The sequence below is a fragment of the Neodiprion pinetum genome, chromosome 6 (genome assembly GCF_021155775.2).
Source record: "Neodiprion pinetum isolate iyNeoPine1 chromosome 6, iyNeoPine1.2, whole genome shotgun sequence".
NCBI lineage: Eukaryota > Metazoa > Arthropoda > Insecta > Hymenoptera > Diprionidae > Neodiprion > Neodiprion pinetum.
Window position 1 is genome coordinate 25,577,522 of NC_060237.1, and position 16,284 is coordinate 25,593,805.

Here is a 16,284-nt window from a genome sequence, read left to right on the forward strand (position 1 = left end):
TCACAATGAAACGATACAAAAAACTTGTAGTCAATCTTTGTCGTGAAGTCAGGCTAGAATGCTGCGTACTTAAACGACCTTAAATTATGATAATATTGACAATATTTTACCGTCAATTCAAAGTGTACAAAGTTTGCTAATAAGAAGTTAATGCTGCAGTAATTGTGATTTGCTCAATTTTTATCACTACAGGGGCACTTCGCTATGGTAAATATACTCTTTGTATCATCAACTGGTTTTATGGCATGGCACGGTAGACTGCCAATCGGTAACTGACCTGCATTTACTATTCAGAATATCTCGAAAATTAGTTGTACGCTATGCCATCTGTATGCACAGATTTTCTGTTCATCAGGATGAATGCAATACAACGTCGATCGCGGCGCCTTCGAGTATTGTGTCGAGATTGTGTGACCAAATAATTTTTGGTCAGAATTCACGAAATAAAATGTTCTTAACAAACTTGTTACTTAAGAAAGCGAAAAGCAAGTAAGTGCATAGACTGATATTGTTTATATTTACTGTTAATTGATCGTATTAGTGATCGGTTGGGAAGTTTATTTATAGGTTAGAATCACTGTTTAATCATTTTACAGTAATTCGTTTATAAACGTCGACCTATTAAAGATCATTTCATTAGTTTCTATGCATTTAGTGTTCTTTTATTCTCATTCTTTATGTCATTTCTGGTGTAATAATTACAGTTGAATTAAAAGGAAAGATGCTAATTTCACTTTAATTTTAGACTCATTATGGTTCAGATGGAAAGCGCTGTAACCGGGCATACGTTTAATAAAATACGCGAAAGGCTTGCCGACAAGCTAGAAATACTGCGATTTGATCCACATAGTAAGTGATTTTATTCAACATTCTTAATCCTTTAGTCTTGTAAATTAATTTGGTCTGTAATAGGCTTTCTTCTTTTTTTCCTTGCTCAGTAATTGCTAGGTTTGTCAGATGAATGATTTGTCGATTTCTTTTATTTCAGTACAACGGATAAGTTTGTACAGAGAAAAAAAGAAGATACGTAGTATGTAATGGTTTTTCTCTGGCGGTTCGCTGGAATATTAAATGTTGTATTAAAGATTGAATTAAAATGTAATATTTAAAATTCGGTGAATTCTGTCATTTCAATCCCACAATGTTGTTTAGAAGTTTCAATTGCAAGACGTTGGCAGACTAAGTAACTTTGTGTAATTTATTTTATTCAAATGTACGTACTACCGAGTAATCTATGTATACATCATATTGAAAACAATATATTCATTTCACTAGACTTGTATATAGATTTTTTATTTACATACACATTACTTTTGGCTTTCAACTCTCAATATATTATATTTTTACTATGAAACAAATTTACTTACAACTAGCTGAAACAGGGAAATGGTTTCGAAAACATTCGTAAAAAAAATATAACAAAATTATGATAACGTAATATATATTACGATAAGTGTTAAACCTAGTTGAAGTACAGATCATCTGTTTGGTTTAGTCACACTCTATATCACGGAAAATAAATTAGCATCTAAAAACATTGGATTTGCTACTGATTATTAATAGTGTTTTTAGCCCGCAGCGTTCTGCTGTATTCTGCAGCATCGGAACAGTAGTTACGTATGTCATCATATGTAAAATTACTGATTCGGTGCTACAGACTAGAGCAGAAGACAATGGAACAATGCAAGCTGAAAACGCTACAAAATGTATCAAGAATTGAACCCTATGTTTACAACACGATGTTGAGAATTTCAAATCATCCAAGAACCCCTGCAACCTGTGTGACTAAACAAAATAATGAAACTGTACCGATTGTGCGATTTATTGTGTGATATTATGAAATTATAAAAGAAAAAGCGAGAGTTAATTGCATACCTTTCATTTCTCACATTTTTTAATTTTTACCAATTTTTAGCCTATTAACATCATGATAATAAGTTAGGGAAATCAAAACTGGTAAAAATGTGATAATGCAGATACCAAAAGGTACATAATCTAACTGCTATTTACTAAAATGAAAATGGTTCATATACCAAAATATTAAATAACGATTTAGGCTCTATGAATACTTTTAAATAAAATTCCAAACTAGAAAAAAAAGAACACAGGCCGTTTTTCAAGGCATGAAGGAACTTGACTTGTGAATAAATCATATTTGTTATTTCATCACATCGCTGAAATTAATCAAATGTAATAGGATACATCTATTTGTCCCAAGCACCTTTGCAGTAACACTAAAACTATGATTAGTTGTTGAAAAAATCATAGTTACAACAGTACGTATGATGTATGTACGTATGACGTATGTTGTTTGTATCTTAAAAGAGGCACGGTATTGTAACATTATTAACGTTAATCTTTGTATATTTTGAAACTCCGGCATTGAAATACTTTTCTTACTACTGACCCAAGATTATTTCTTACATTTATTCAGACATTCGAGTGAATAATATATCTTTTTGAGGTGTTTCAAATTTGACTAGATCATATATCATCTACGTGATAAACTTTTCTTAAATTATATGACTCATCAAAGAAGTTTTACATATTATTTTGATTTAAAAAGTAACAAGTTATGATAAAAAAGTTTGCACCATAAGCTAAGAATTGTATAAGAAAATAAAAGATTCATTAGCTCAATTCACAGTGCCTGTAATCACGACACAATCATTCTACGAAATAATTGCTATGAGATTTGATCCCGATTCCAATAGTGAATATTATAGTATGAGAAATTTGAATGTATTTGACGAATAGAATTAGTGCGCTTACGGAATAGTTTGTTCAGCACTCATACGTAGAACTCAGTTTTTGGACCTACTTCGTACTCAATTTCTTCATTTTTGTACATTTCCAATACCTGTGAAATCACGAATTATCAACATTATTATTGGTATCGCTTCAAATTTTACTTATTAAATAATCCATCATTGCAGGCCTGTATTCTTACCGCATTTATATCTTTTTGTAAGTCCTCAAGTTGTTTATCATGAATAACTTTCAGTTTATCTTTTTCTCTGGCTTGAACAATTTGTGCTATTTTTCTTTCTTCCATAAACTTTTTCGTATTATTTTGTTGCTTCTCTCTCAGTCTTCCCTCCTTGATGCCCCTTGTCTTAAGTGTTTTATCGTTCATTACTTCGCGCATACTTTCAACTGACAATCGCGCTTGTCGTATATTCATTTCCTTGAGTTCGCGCTCGTGCCTCGCCGCCAATTGTTTCAATTGTGTAATTTGTGCTGTCGTGCACATTTTGCGCAGTTGGGTACGTCGTTCTTCAAGATGCGCTCGTTGAAGTTCCTTTTCTTCTCGGCGTTGTCTTTCTGCTAGTCGTGACCACTGGGCGGTTTGTTCTGATACTGCTCTACGAACACTCGGATCACGCGATAATTCCAATTTACTGTAAATCGGAATAGAATTGTAAATATTATGATTCACTTCTTGTACACTAGTATTAGTTTTCAAGTTTGATAACCAGTAAGGCTCGATAGAACCTTCTGACTATAACCTGTAGTTTTTTTAAAATTCCGTTTCATCTATCTTTGAAAGTAACGCTTACTTTTTTCCTTTGATGATTTTCTCAATTGCTGCGCACTGCTGTTTTTGAACAGTAATTTTTTCCTTCTGATGCCTTTTTTTTATGGACTCTAACTCCTTCTGTTGCTTCCTGGAAACTTTCTGGTATCCTTTTTCTTGTCTCAGTGATTCCACAGTGATTGGTTCGAACATCATTTCCTCTGTATGGAAATAAAAGTGTTTTAAATATAATTCGTTCAGTAAATTCGGGTTACGTATCAAGACCGTATTGTTTGTGATGTAAGCGTCAAATTTCAACATACCCCGAGGCTTTGCTACTTCATGGTGATGTAGAGGAGCTTCGACGTTGGTCTTATTGTCACTTTCCTCAATACCAAGCCCGCGCATTTTAGTTTGTGCGGCTGCTTCCGCCTTTCTATCTACTCGTGGTGCAGTCAATGCTTCCATAAAGTCTTCATTCACATAAAAAGTTATGTTGATTAGATGAATAGATGTTAAAATGGTGAATTTTTGTATGAAATTTACTTCTAATTATTATGCTAAAGTAAAATACTTTGCAACAAACGATCATTCAAAATTTGAACTGATGCACCTTGAAAGCCGTCGGGAACGTAAATCTTGAGTTCTATATTACAGAAGAGCATGGGAAGAGACATGGGGAAATTGGCTTCTGTGCGTAGGGCGACGTGACGATAACCGGACTGTAATCCATCCAAAGGAACGATTCTCTGTCCTAATAGTTTGCCATTCGATTCATCATAAACAGCAAAACGCAAGGCTGCTAAATCGGGTAACACTACTTTGCGAAAGAGGAATGGCTCCTCATTGTACACAGGGTTCAATCCGTTGGCTTGGACAACTCGAGTGCGAAACTCTTTCCTTATTGTATCAGTCGGTAAACCATACATTTCCACTTCCACGTATGTACCGACCTTTTTGTCTGATAGAAACTGTCCAGCAATTACCTGCCGGTGGGATGTAAAGGGAAAATTAAAGTTTGCATTTCTTATGTTAAAATCTAAAATAATTTTGTGAATTTCCGGATTTATTTTGTGTTTCCAATGTACATGCCTGTACGCTGCACTGTGTTGCGATGACTCCGTCCACGGGACTTTCGGCAAATGGATCAAAACTACGGTCAGCACGTCTCATAAAATCTGGCTTTAGTAAATAACCAGAGGATCCATTGTACTCAAACTTTCCCTGATTCAATTGCATCGGAAGGTCTGCAGTTTGAAAATTCAATGACACCATTTGGCACCCAGCGTTCCAGAACACCTGTGCAAATATTTAGTCATCAGTTGGGGTGGTGGATATAATGTATCAGGCACAGTTGTTTTGATTCAAAGATAGTGGATAATTAGTTGGATACAGTGAATTAATGAATTATTGACAGTATTCACCTGAGGCATATAATTGGAAGAATCAGCCCTGGTACCCTTTGGATATATTCTACTCATTTGCCGTTTGTTGTAATTTACAAATTCGATCGCAGATGTTTTCAAATAATTTAATCCCGCAGTCTCGGCAAAAGACGACATGTTGTAATGAATATTCTTTTCTGCAAGAAGATAGTAATATCGGTAGTGCGATGCGATTTAAATATTTACATTAATTTGCACAAACGGTCGCAACGTCAGTGCAAACAAATTAGTACAAAAATTAAAAACTCACGCTCCGCAACACTGAATCCTTGAAACTTGATCGGCTGAGCGTAATTTACCATTGATGACAGCCATGGGTGAACATTGGTTGTACTGCCGGTATAAGGTGTTAATTCAAAGCTTTCTGCGACACTACCGCTGCCTTGAGTTGGTAGAACCACTCCTACAGGGACTACAGATTCGGCTGCTACGACTATTTCTTCCTGTGGGATGGCATGTTGAATTATTTCACACGAATGTCAAATTTAATGTTGAATTATGTTCGATAGGTTTAAAACTGGAAATAATTGAGTACAACCTTTATAGGTTGTTGGTCTACGACAGATGCTGTGGTTGGTATTGCACTGGCATCTTCTTTAACTTCATCTTCAATAACGAATTGGCCTTGTTTGAAAAGTTCTAGTTCGTGCTTTTCGACTTCAGGTTTTAATCGTTTATTTTTTATGAGGATCTTTCGCTTCAACATGTTCGGTGGTGGAAGATTCACGCCTGGTTCCAGCTGATGACAAATATAATTAATTAGTTTGATGAATACTATGCGAGTTCAGGTACTCGTGGTTCTTCTTTAATGGACTTACAGGATATTCTTTCAATGGTTCTTTTAACAACAAGTCTCCCAATATCTCGTCACAGTATTTGGCTAATTTATATTGTTGCTTTTTACTACAGTGGTTCTCAAAACTTAGTATAACAGGATATTCGGAAGTAACAAACGCTGTGTCGCGCACTGCATATATAACATCCCTGAACAAGATGTCTGTACACATTGCTTTTCCATGAGTTATAATTGGCTCTTCGTCTTCGCCTTTCCCGTCCCAACAATCCAATTCAACACACCTATAGCAAAAATTTTCATCGATATGTGTGTAAATCAAACGAGAATTTGTCAGGGTTATTAGCAAAATCAATTTACCTGCATCCAGCAAGTAACACTTGTCTGTACATTTCTACGCTACTTTTACCACCGAATTGTCTTCCGCTTAGATAAGTGTTATGACTTGAGTTTATGTAGTAGTGGGATAAAGGTTGATCCATATCCATGTAAATATCAAGTCGATCGAGAAATACAGGTGCATTTTCATCGGACATCAAATACCGAATGAAACCATCTTTTGTCATTGTTTCTGTAATTAAATTTCAACAAGTTCGCTTATACACAGGTCGATCTTCTCTGATTTACGAATTTCAGTGTACCGTAAAATAAAAAACAAACGTACTGTTAACTCGCGCTTCTTCATTCTTTTCATAATCGTTAATAATTTCCGTTGCTCGCTTCTCGTCGTAAAGTGGGCATAAAATTTCATTCAATGTCGGATCTCTTTGTTTTTCGTTCAAAAACGTTATCAACTGTTCCATATTAATTGTATCAGCTTTCCCCTGAGTTCTGCATTTACATAATATAACGGTAAAACATTAGCATAGAATGATTTCAAGGCCTGCCTAAGAATTTCGAGTAAAATTCTAATAATTGTCAGAAGATTGTTACCAATTATTCCAATTCCTATTACATGCAATTATATATAATCTGGTAGTAGGTACTGTAAAATTTAATTCTTCATCATTTTTGCAAACAGTACTCACATTGATTGAAATAATTCCTCTATATCATTTCTTGGACATATTTTATGATATAGTTCATAAAATTTATCGAATGTAAAGTCATCTGGCTCTATAACGTCATTCTGTGAAGAGATAATTTTATCGTTGCGCACAAAACTGATTTATGAAAATAATACAGTTGACGCTATTCACAGATTTTACAGTACCTTTCCACTTGGTAAATCTAAATCAGCCAGACATTGATACACCAATTTTTCAGTCTTCCCTGAAGCAAATGTTCGCGCAACCACTTTAACTGGAACTTTTCCAACTGGATCAACCAACATTCGTAGTCTCATCCAGCTGTAACAAAGAATAATTTCTATTACATGTAGTATAATATTTATGTAACGTAATGTGTACTAGGAATTATCAAGGTTCGTACGCTTTTTGGAATCTGAAATTTCCTGACTTTTCCAGGCATTCTAGCCTGAAAACAGGATTTTTCCAGCAACCTTTCGAAAAATATGTCGCTGATTAATGACAATTTTTTTTAACATTAGTACTAATACCTTCAATATTACCTAGTAACTAACTTACTGTATGACTATCAATTTACAAAGAATAGCCCACAATTTTCTGTAAGAAAAAAACGAAAGTAGGTTTGGTATTAGGTAATATACATAGAATCTATGGAGTGATACGACGAAACAAAATTTTAAGTATAATTTTTTTTCATCACGATCCATGGTGCTTTGTGTGAGAACGAGTTTATTTTTTTGATAGACTGTAAATTCCAGTCTTATTTTCGAAATTTCCTAACTTTTCCCGGACTTTTCCCTGCTGTAAGAAATTCCCTGAGTTTTCCCAGTTTTCCAGGTTTTCCCTGTACGTACGATCCCTGATTATTTTCATCTGTGATTTCAGAGTATGTTTTTGTGAATCGGTTTAGCAGAAAAATCAAACTTTACACAAAATCTTTAATCAAGTGAAATTAAATGAACAAGAATCAGATCATACTGTTTTTTAAGGCAAGTTAACGGACAAACATTGTTAGCCTTCACATTGTGCGTTATTGTTCGGAGTCCATCCAACCATGTCTGTAACACAAAACGGTATGATAAATATCGTTTTTACATCACTTCAGTAATGTGAATACATGTAGAATAACCAGATATTTCACATTATTTCGTCTGTTTTTTACTAAAAGTAGTACCAAATCGAGGTGTGTCATTCTCAATACAGTTCAAATTGGACATAGAGACCTGTGAATTCTATTATCAAATTTATCACACCTTTGCAGTTGCTGCATCCGGGCACACGATGTGTTGATAATTAATATTCGTATAATCTACACCTGAACAAATGGTCAGACTTCTTTCTTCCAATTGATCTTCATGCTTGCCTCCCAGTTTGTCATATAACTTTGGATCCTGTTTACATAACGTAATTGATGAAAACAATTGAAACATATGGGACAATTTTCACTAAACTCTGCACATATTGTCAAGGTATAAGATACCTCGAATACAACGTACAAAGTTTGTTGAAATTTGAATAAACACAGTAAAATTTTTACCTTTGGAATACCGCCTGCCCTAACATCGCTGACTTGACATAGTTCAATAACATCTCCGTCCTAGAGGAAGGATTCTCTATCAGTTATTTATGAATTATGCTAACAATTCGTGGAGTTACTTTGAATCTGTTGTTCTCCCGGTGATGAAAAAAAGTTTTTGTTCTCACCTTTCCCTCGCTTTTCCAGTAAATAAAGAATCCATACTCGTCAACTTTGAACAAACAATTCACCTCTATTTCAGTATTATCCTTTTCTTCCGACCATCTATCGAAGACGCATCCTGTGCGCAAAGGTTCCGGCACTTCAATTTGCCAGTTGAATTCGAACCGTTTTGTCATTTTTCCTGGCAAGTTTTACAAGCCTGGGCTTGAGTAGGCGCAGACTATTCTATCCTTGAAAAAAGAAGACGGTAACGCACCAGCGATTATATCATTTTGTTAATCTAATAACAGTACAAAGCATAAACGTGTGTTATAATTTGTTTGATCAAGTGCTTTTGACGATAAATTAATTAGGATAATTTTTTTTTCTTGACCCTGCGTCTTGCCGCTGTGCATATCCTCATCTTAAAATATTGAAAATAATATTTAGATAAGTTTGTATATCAAAGAAGTCAAGGTCTTAAAGCTATATATAGAATCTGAACTGTGCGTTTATCCGAAAGCTCAGACTTGACGTTGGTTCCTTTGATCATTTCTGTTAGAAAAACTGTTGAAAGAATTGATGCTAAGTATAATATAAAAGTGAAGTAACAAATTCCTACTCGTCTGACTTGAGAACCTATCAGATATAACAAATAATTATGGTACGAACATTTGCCTCTGTGGTTAACAGCGAGAGATACGGATAGTTATCAATGGTATTAGCATGGTAAAACATTAAGATGGCCTTTCAGTGTAGATTATATCAACTGGTTAGCAATTATTAATAAAAAATTCGACAATATTGTTTTGCAGCAAAATTTAAATAATTCAGATCAGCGGATAAAGCTGCTCTGCTTCAGTTTAATAGTTTTAAAATCAACAAATAGATTTCGCATATGTTTGCAGGAGAATATAATCTCTGCAGAGCTGTTTTGATAGCTGGTTTATAAATAGGAAGATCGTTTCACGCCTAAAAATTGATTAGAAATACGTTTATTCAATAATTATCAGTCTTCCAATTCTATAGCGAAGTTTCCCCCCTCCCCCCCTAATTTCGGCAGCCAGTCACATTATGTTCACAAAAATAAGTACAAGATAGAAAATCTCTCAGCTCTAAACCAAAATTAGATTCTGATGTTTACTCTGTGCGTGCACACAGTAGATTCGACTTATGATTGTGTGCACATATATCGTTGTTTCCGACCTGTCAGACGGCGTAGACGCAGACAACAATAATATTGATATTATTTGTGAAACTTGATTAAATGTTAAGAGCGTGAATATCCTGCAGCAAAGCGGTTACATTTTGGTTGAATAACGTTTGCGCGTGTGTTTATTCAAACGTGTTTGCGATGTGTGAGAAATCTAACAACAAGTAGAGAATCACATTTTTCTTTGCACGTTGCGAGAATAAACGAATCGAATGAATTGACCTAGGATGCTGTTTCGGTCGAGGATTTATTGCCGAGTTTGACGTTTAAGGCGAGGACGAAGCAAGTGACAAAATACACGATTGTTAAATGCTTTCGCTAATTAATAAATATTGCATTGAAGTCGTGTACAAAAGACGTCGATTAGTGTCGAACACTCACTGCTTCCTCTGCTCTGGTATTGACTTTTATAGCTCGTTGAAGCCCTTCATTTTTTATATCTTTACGCGATAACGATCTAACGAATTTTGGCCTGAGTGAATGAAAACACAAAAAGGGGGGGGAATTCACTCGATTCTCTGATACAAAATTAGGAATCAAAGAAACCAAAATTTTCTTCGAACACCACGAAGCCAGCGAGGCAGGCAGCACTGGGCAGCACTAACAGCTCGTGTGACTGATACGTCTGTGTGGATTCTTCTAATATACATTCACAAAGTGGCTGCTGTACGTCCTACGATTGGCGTATGCATGCACTTACATACATTCAGCTTGATATCGACTATCGACTGCTTGATGTTTCGCTATGCCCTGGGACCTCGAAATTCAACGTGCGCATGCCTAGCGCTGTTGGATTTTTCTGACACGCGGATCTCGTTACCCGCCGAGTTGCCGTTCTTCTTTATCATGTGTCGGTAAGGTGCCATTTGTTGAGCAGTTAGCCACTTGTCAATGATCGGTAATGCAGTCGTCTTGTTTAGATCTCAATCTTGTATAATATACGTGCTATATACACATTACGCATATTTATGCAGTATATTGCTTTTCCGAGTTGCGAATTATTTAAATGTATCTTGTGACAATGCTACTTTGGATTCACGAGGGAATTGTAAAATAACATCAATCTCGGTTTAATGGAGTTTACAAACTTACCTAGTTAATATTCAATTTAATAAATTTCTTCAACAAATTGTACATCATTACTATTTATCGTTTCTTGTACAACATCACGTGCGGTATGCAAATTTCAATTGAATCAATCGCGGTTCTAAAATCGAATCTTGGTTGTTACATAGCTCGTCATTTCGGTTACATGGGGACCCTGATTCAATTCTACAGGCTAACTTGAAATGTTCATCGAAATATTTTACACTTTGAAACTCGATTAACCTGGCATTCATTTGAATAGCTCGTAATATATTTTGCGCCAAGTGAGCCAGTGCTTATAAAATACACGACATGCAATTTCCGGATTTTATTCTTTACCCGCGAATCAAGATGAATTGATAAGGTATTAATCGTTCAGAAAAACCTAAATTGTAACCGAATAAATTTACACGAGAGCATCGCTGCGCAAAAATTCCGAAAAAGATTTGTGATTCTCCCTTGTCGCCGCAGGTTTATCCCCGCGTTCTCGTTCCTCACCCATTGTTATTAACGCCGACGGTAAGCCTGCATAGCTTACAAGGATAATGAAGATACAGTAATCTGAGCTCTTGTATACATACGTGATACGGGAATGTGATAGGTCCGTGTGTATGCGTCTTCCTGTATGAAATAGGCACGTATGTGAACACAGTGTACACAATGGATATGGATTTACACTTAATCTGCAGTGGGAGATTATCACGATTTGCAACACTGGTTGAAAATAACTGCCGTACAGGGGATGAATAATTTCAAATCGTTCCGTTGCGAAATCTCAATATTTAATAACAGTCTTATAATTTTTAGTGAATTAGCAGTGACATTGAGCCGTAGTTAAAACCGTGTTTAATTGTATGGTTTGATGCCGAAACACGCTCCGATACGTAAGCGGGCGTGAATATTGGTGATATCGCGTGTTTAACCGATTAAATTGAATTTTATTTATTACCGTCACGAACACGCAGCTATCGGTAATACACATCGCATCAAGATTCCAACGTTTGAGTACGACAATACGTTTGAGCATGTGCATGCGGCGTAGTTATCCTATCGGTATTTCAGGCCCTGGTGAATATTTTCCAAACCCACGGTCCATCATACCCTTCATTTAGGGATGTAGGACGCGTATAATACAATGCGTGACGGAGGTATCTGTACATAAATAAATTAAACTCGACGGTGACGGGAAGAGAATTTTGCATCAGCTTAACTCGATTAAGGTTCAATGTCTCAGCTGTGGCTTTAATCCATATTCCGGGGTGAACGCTTCCTACGTCTATACACCCATCCATACAATTATTTCTATATTAACCCTGCGGGACAACGTTGAGCCCCGTGTGTCGTTCCGCGAACACAGATGTATGTATGCCCTGAAATCGCAAGAATTAATACACGGTTTACACCTGTAAACATCACGAGTATATAAGCAATATATACTCGTTTAATTTCGCGTACAGATTTCCGTTTTGCAAATTCAACCAATCACGGTGTTGCGTATAGGCATAATAATAATAATAATGATAATAACAACAACATGTACAACAATAAATTTACGTAGGTAATTGGAATATTGTTTTAGCGCGACGCGGTGTGTATACTGGTGAAATTCGCGCAGAGTTCATTGGGGAATATAATTTTAACTGAAATTAACAAGTACAGTAATTAACGGGTATAACGAGAGTTTCGAAAGCCGTATAATACAAGATGACAGCAGGTCGACGTTGTCTGATGACAAGATGGCGGAGTTGCAGAGGGGATCGAGAAGATTGATCAACACTCTGGAATCTCTCTTAGCGTCGAGTGCTAATTACTAATTGTTATCTCGAGCGAGAATTCGCCGGCCCTTATTACACAAATCGGGAGACCCTTCTTTAACTCTCTGTTAATTATACAGCTCATGTATATTTGTACAGGCGGTGTTCATCCGTTATACCTATACTGCAGACCCTTAAAAGTGTATCGTCGGGATGTATAAATAGCTTCGTTATACAACAGTTGTTACTGTATATCGGAAAATTAGTAAGAGGATGAGTTTAATGATCTTAAAAAAGGTTTGAAGTCGTTAAAACGACTCTGTACGTCGACAAGTTGTATCTCTATCGAGTGGTTGAGAATGAGCAAGGATCATCTTTCATATTTAGTTTTTTTGCTGCAGCTTTATAAGCTCAATTTTGCCAACATGTCGCTGATAATATCCTAGCTTACGACCTTCTTAGAGCCAGATGTTTCGAATTTTTTATCTTACGATCTTTGCGTGTTAAATTTACTGTACTTTTAGCCCGGAATACTTGTAGAATTTTATTTTTCATATTTTCTAGATTACGCCTTTCCTCTTTACGAAAAAAATGCGGGGAAATTGCTACCCTCTTTTAAATAAAATATACGGAAAAGTTGTAATTAAGTCTGTCAGCACGAGGTTTAGTGTTTGATCTTTATACTCAATGACTCGTCTGGTATAACTTGTAACGTAATAGCTAGGTATTACATATATATATATATATGTATACATACACACCCCCGTGATGTAATACCTCTTCGGTCTGCCGGTGGCACCCTTGCTCTTTTATACACGAACCCATGCAGTAAAAGTAGAAAACCCCACTTAATTACCATGAATATGCATGTCGGGTCTTCGCTGCGTTTTTTTCCTCTCTTTTCTCTCATTTTTTATTAACATCATCATGCTCGAAAATGCCCCGGACAAATTACCACATCGTTACAGCTACGAACTTTGATGACTTCTCTCGGAATGTAAGCGTCACGGTTTCTACACTCCGCAGATTAGTTCTTGCTTCCAGTCGTAAGCTTACCCAATTCGAGTCATGGGCATCAAAGAAAGAAAGAGAGAAAGAGGGATAGGTGGATATAAATATTACAGCACACCGTCCACTCTTCGTGCAAATTTATACATGTAAGAAAATTATGCGGGCACGTAGCTTAGGAAAAAGGGGTGCAACACGTACAAAAAACTGCCGGGGAGATATATTCCTGGGCAAAAATAATGTCCGACGAGTTGGGTACACATGTATCGGAAATGTCTGAGATATGGGGAAATATTGCTGTTTGAAAATTTTCCGGTTGAAATTTTATATATATATATATAAATATATATGTCTAAGGCATGAAATAATTACACACGTCTGCAAAAAAATATTTATTTTCAACTGCATGGGATGTTTTTGGTAAATATTATGTTTTCGAATGTGCTGAATCCAAAAATTACTTCCATTTCCCTCCATCGCGTACAGTATATTCTTGCAAAATACAAGGTGCTTGCATAAAAAAGTATAACAATAGTGAAAAAACCACAATTTTATTACAATGAACTAAACGATGTTTCGTATAAAATTAAACAAACAATTTCTTTATGAAATGTACCTATTTAACATTTCGCGTTCATCCCTTTTGCCTGTGAAACTTTTTCGTCTTCTCTTTGATACACCTCCGAACACGCTTCAGCTTTTCATTTTCTGTTTTCTTGTTTGCATTTATTCTTGAGTCTCACTCTAACACATATTAAATGCAAGTAACAAGTCACTTTTGCCTAGGATTTTTATAATCAAGAATAGGATATCAGATTTCGTACTAAACGGAAGTTTCATTCTAAATGAAACTACAAACACGAGTTCAAGAAAAAACTTGACGCGGTAGAACTTTTTGAGTATTTTTCCAGGCTTTAGAGAGTCGAAATCTATTTAAAAAAATGGCATATAAAAATTGTGCCGTTTTTTTGTTACAGACCCGTGTTATTTGTGTAACGCGGTATCGTAAGATCGTCGACACGAAGTCCTGTTGAGAAAATCTTATAGCTATCATATTTTTCCCGCACATTTTTACGATGAGCCCTGCTAAAATCAAAAATTTATGTGATCTCTGCAGTGGTATTATTTATTCCCAAGACCGCGAAACCTTATTTCGCTTCAGGGATGAGTTATCACAGCGATGATGCGTAGAATTTTCGCTAGAAATTCTCAATAAATTCTTAGTGTTCAGCCGATTTTTTCGAACAATCAAACTCTGTGTATCGCATATTATTGTGACACGTTTATGCACCATATAACGCACCGTATGTTTTTTCCGTTGACACGCATAAAAGTAAATTATACATACCGTGATAACGTCCTGACATGATGCAGATCCGACGGGATATTTGCGAATTTACAGCGACATGCCTCGTTTCCGGTCCACGATCGAAAGTTTGATGCGTTTTTTCAAAGAATTTTTGATGCTGCGAATAAAAATATATACGTATATACAGAGAGAGAGAGAGAGAGAGCGAGAGGAAAAAATAGGAAACAAAAACAGTGCCCGTTTTTAAGCGCTGGAGGTTTAATTGTTACACCAGGAACCAGGCTTATTTAAATAAGCCACCGGGATAAAATTTGAAGGGCGTTTTTTTCAATACCTCTAGTAATTTCACACAGCACCATTGATTTCATACCCACGGATCCCGGGGACGATTCAGCCGTCCGGGCTTTACGGAAAATGATTTTTCAGTCACGCGTGCGTTGCGGCGGTGCGGTTGGTATTTTCCAGTATATTTCTGCACGTCCGGGCACCGACCGGCTGATTGACTGACAGACAAGCGGATCGACGTAATCCTGCGGGTATTTTATCGTTGAAGACCGTGGCTTAAAAACTGATCGGCTGCATATCGTGATGCGCAATTGCTATTCCCACCGCTGCCAATAATAAATGGGAATCACTGCGGGATCGGTGGAAATGTATGTATAATACGTGTGCGTAAAAACTAAACCAAAAAGACATAAAAAAGGGAAAGATGAGAAAAAAATAAAGGAAAAAACGCACAAAACAACTGTATCGAAATGAAAATTTAGATATTTTTATACCCAGGCTCCTCGGGGAAATATTATAACCGGCACCGATGCGAATGTATTTATACCCGCACATAGTGTACACGTATCTATATGTATATCGACACGAATTTTATCGCATCACTGCCACTGCAGCGATTGGTGAATTTCACGGCTGGATTGGCAAAAAGTCGATTCCGGGTACGTACAGTATGGGACATCGTCGTATGTAGCCAATAGAGAAACGGTTACATCAAAAAACTGCAATCTTCCTTCGGCCTGGCGAACTGAACCCGCCTATAATACTCGATACTTTGTGCAAACACATTTTCCTCTTCTCTTCCGGTTGCTCGGTGTAATGTATTAGCTCATCTGTGAAACCGGATTCCGTACCGCTGTAATCTGGAGTTATATGTGATATGTATCTGCAATTTGCAGTGGTAGCTGAAGGAAGGACGAAAGCGCTTTGAAAACTTGAGATCTGCCACTGCTGTGTACCCACTTTCATCTTTGCGGAATTGACCGAGTTTTTTTTCACAGCTGCGAAAACTTCTTTATCAGATGTCTGCTATCGCGGACGGATCGTGACTTAGGCGCGTAAAAGCCTTGCTCAGCCTGTCAGCCATCGTACGCTTTGCAATTGGATCCAAATCGACTTGGGATCTTGAACTTGTCTCGCGACAGAACCGGAATATCCTAAGAGATCGAAC

General features: G+C 36.5%; 3 protein-coding genes across 5 annotated transcripts in view; 2 read left to right on the top strand and 1 right to left on the bottom strand.

Moving 5' to 3' along the window:
• Positions 1-16,284, top strand: part of LOC124221222 (uncharacterized) — a 31,556-nt gene that overhangs the window by 692 nt on the left and 14,580 nt on the right. The window lies entirely within an intron of this gene.
• On the top strand, positions 352-1,276 carry mRpL33 (mitochondrial ribosomal protein L33). Its single transcript, XM_046630987.2, has 3 exons — positions 352-489; positions 746-849; positions 989-1,276. Exons 1-3 carry the CDS (start codon positions 449-451, stop codon positions 1,036-1,038), a joined length of 195 nt encoding a protein of 64 aa, XP_046486943.2. The 5' UTR covers positions 352-448; the 3' UTR covers positions 1,039-1,276.
• Positions 1,056-10,373, bottom strand: LOC124221219 (1-phosphatidylinositol 4,5-bisphosphate phosphodiesterase). Of its 3 annotated transcripts, none has more exons than XM_046630980.2 (19): positions 10,056-10,373; positions 8,488-8,712; positions 8,321-8,380; positions 8,037-8,174; positions 7,762-7,841; positions 6,969-7,104; positions 6,784-6,884; positions 6,420-6,586; positions 6,116-6,326; positions 5,781-6,039; positions 5,501-5,701; positions 5,213-5,405; positions 4,942-5,099; positions 4,610-4,816; positions 4,131-4,503; positions 3,841-3,990; positions 3,561-3,738; positions 2,951-3,401; positions 1,056-2,860 (listed from the first exon to the last, which is right to left on the bottom strand). In XM_046630980.2, the coding sequence occupies exons 2-19, from the start codon at positions 8,656-8,658 to the stop codon at positions 2,792-2,794; spliced, it is 3,303 nt and encodes a 1,100-aa protein (XP_046486936.1). In that variant the 5' UTR covers positions 8,659-8,712; positions 10,056-10,373; the 3' UTR covers positions 1,056-2,791. The 3 variants fall into 3 exon arrangements, with proteins under 3 accessions (XP_046486936.1, XP_068993119.1, XP_068993120.1); XM_069137018.1 differs by lacking the exon at positions 10,056-10,373 and adding an exon at positions 9,134-10,033; XM_069137019.1 differs by lacking the exons at positions 8,037-8,174; positions 8,321-8,380; positions 8,488-8,712; positions 10,056-10,373 and having other exon boundaries at positions 7,791-7,841.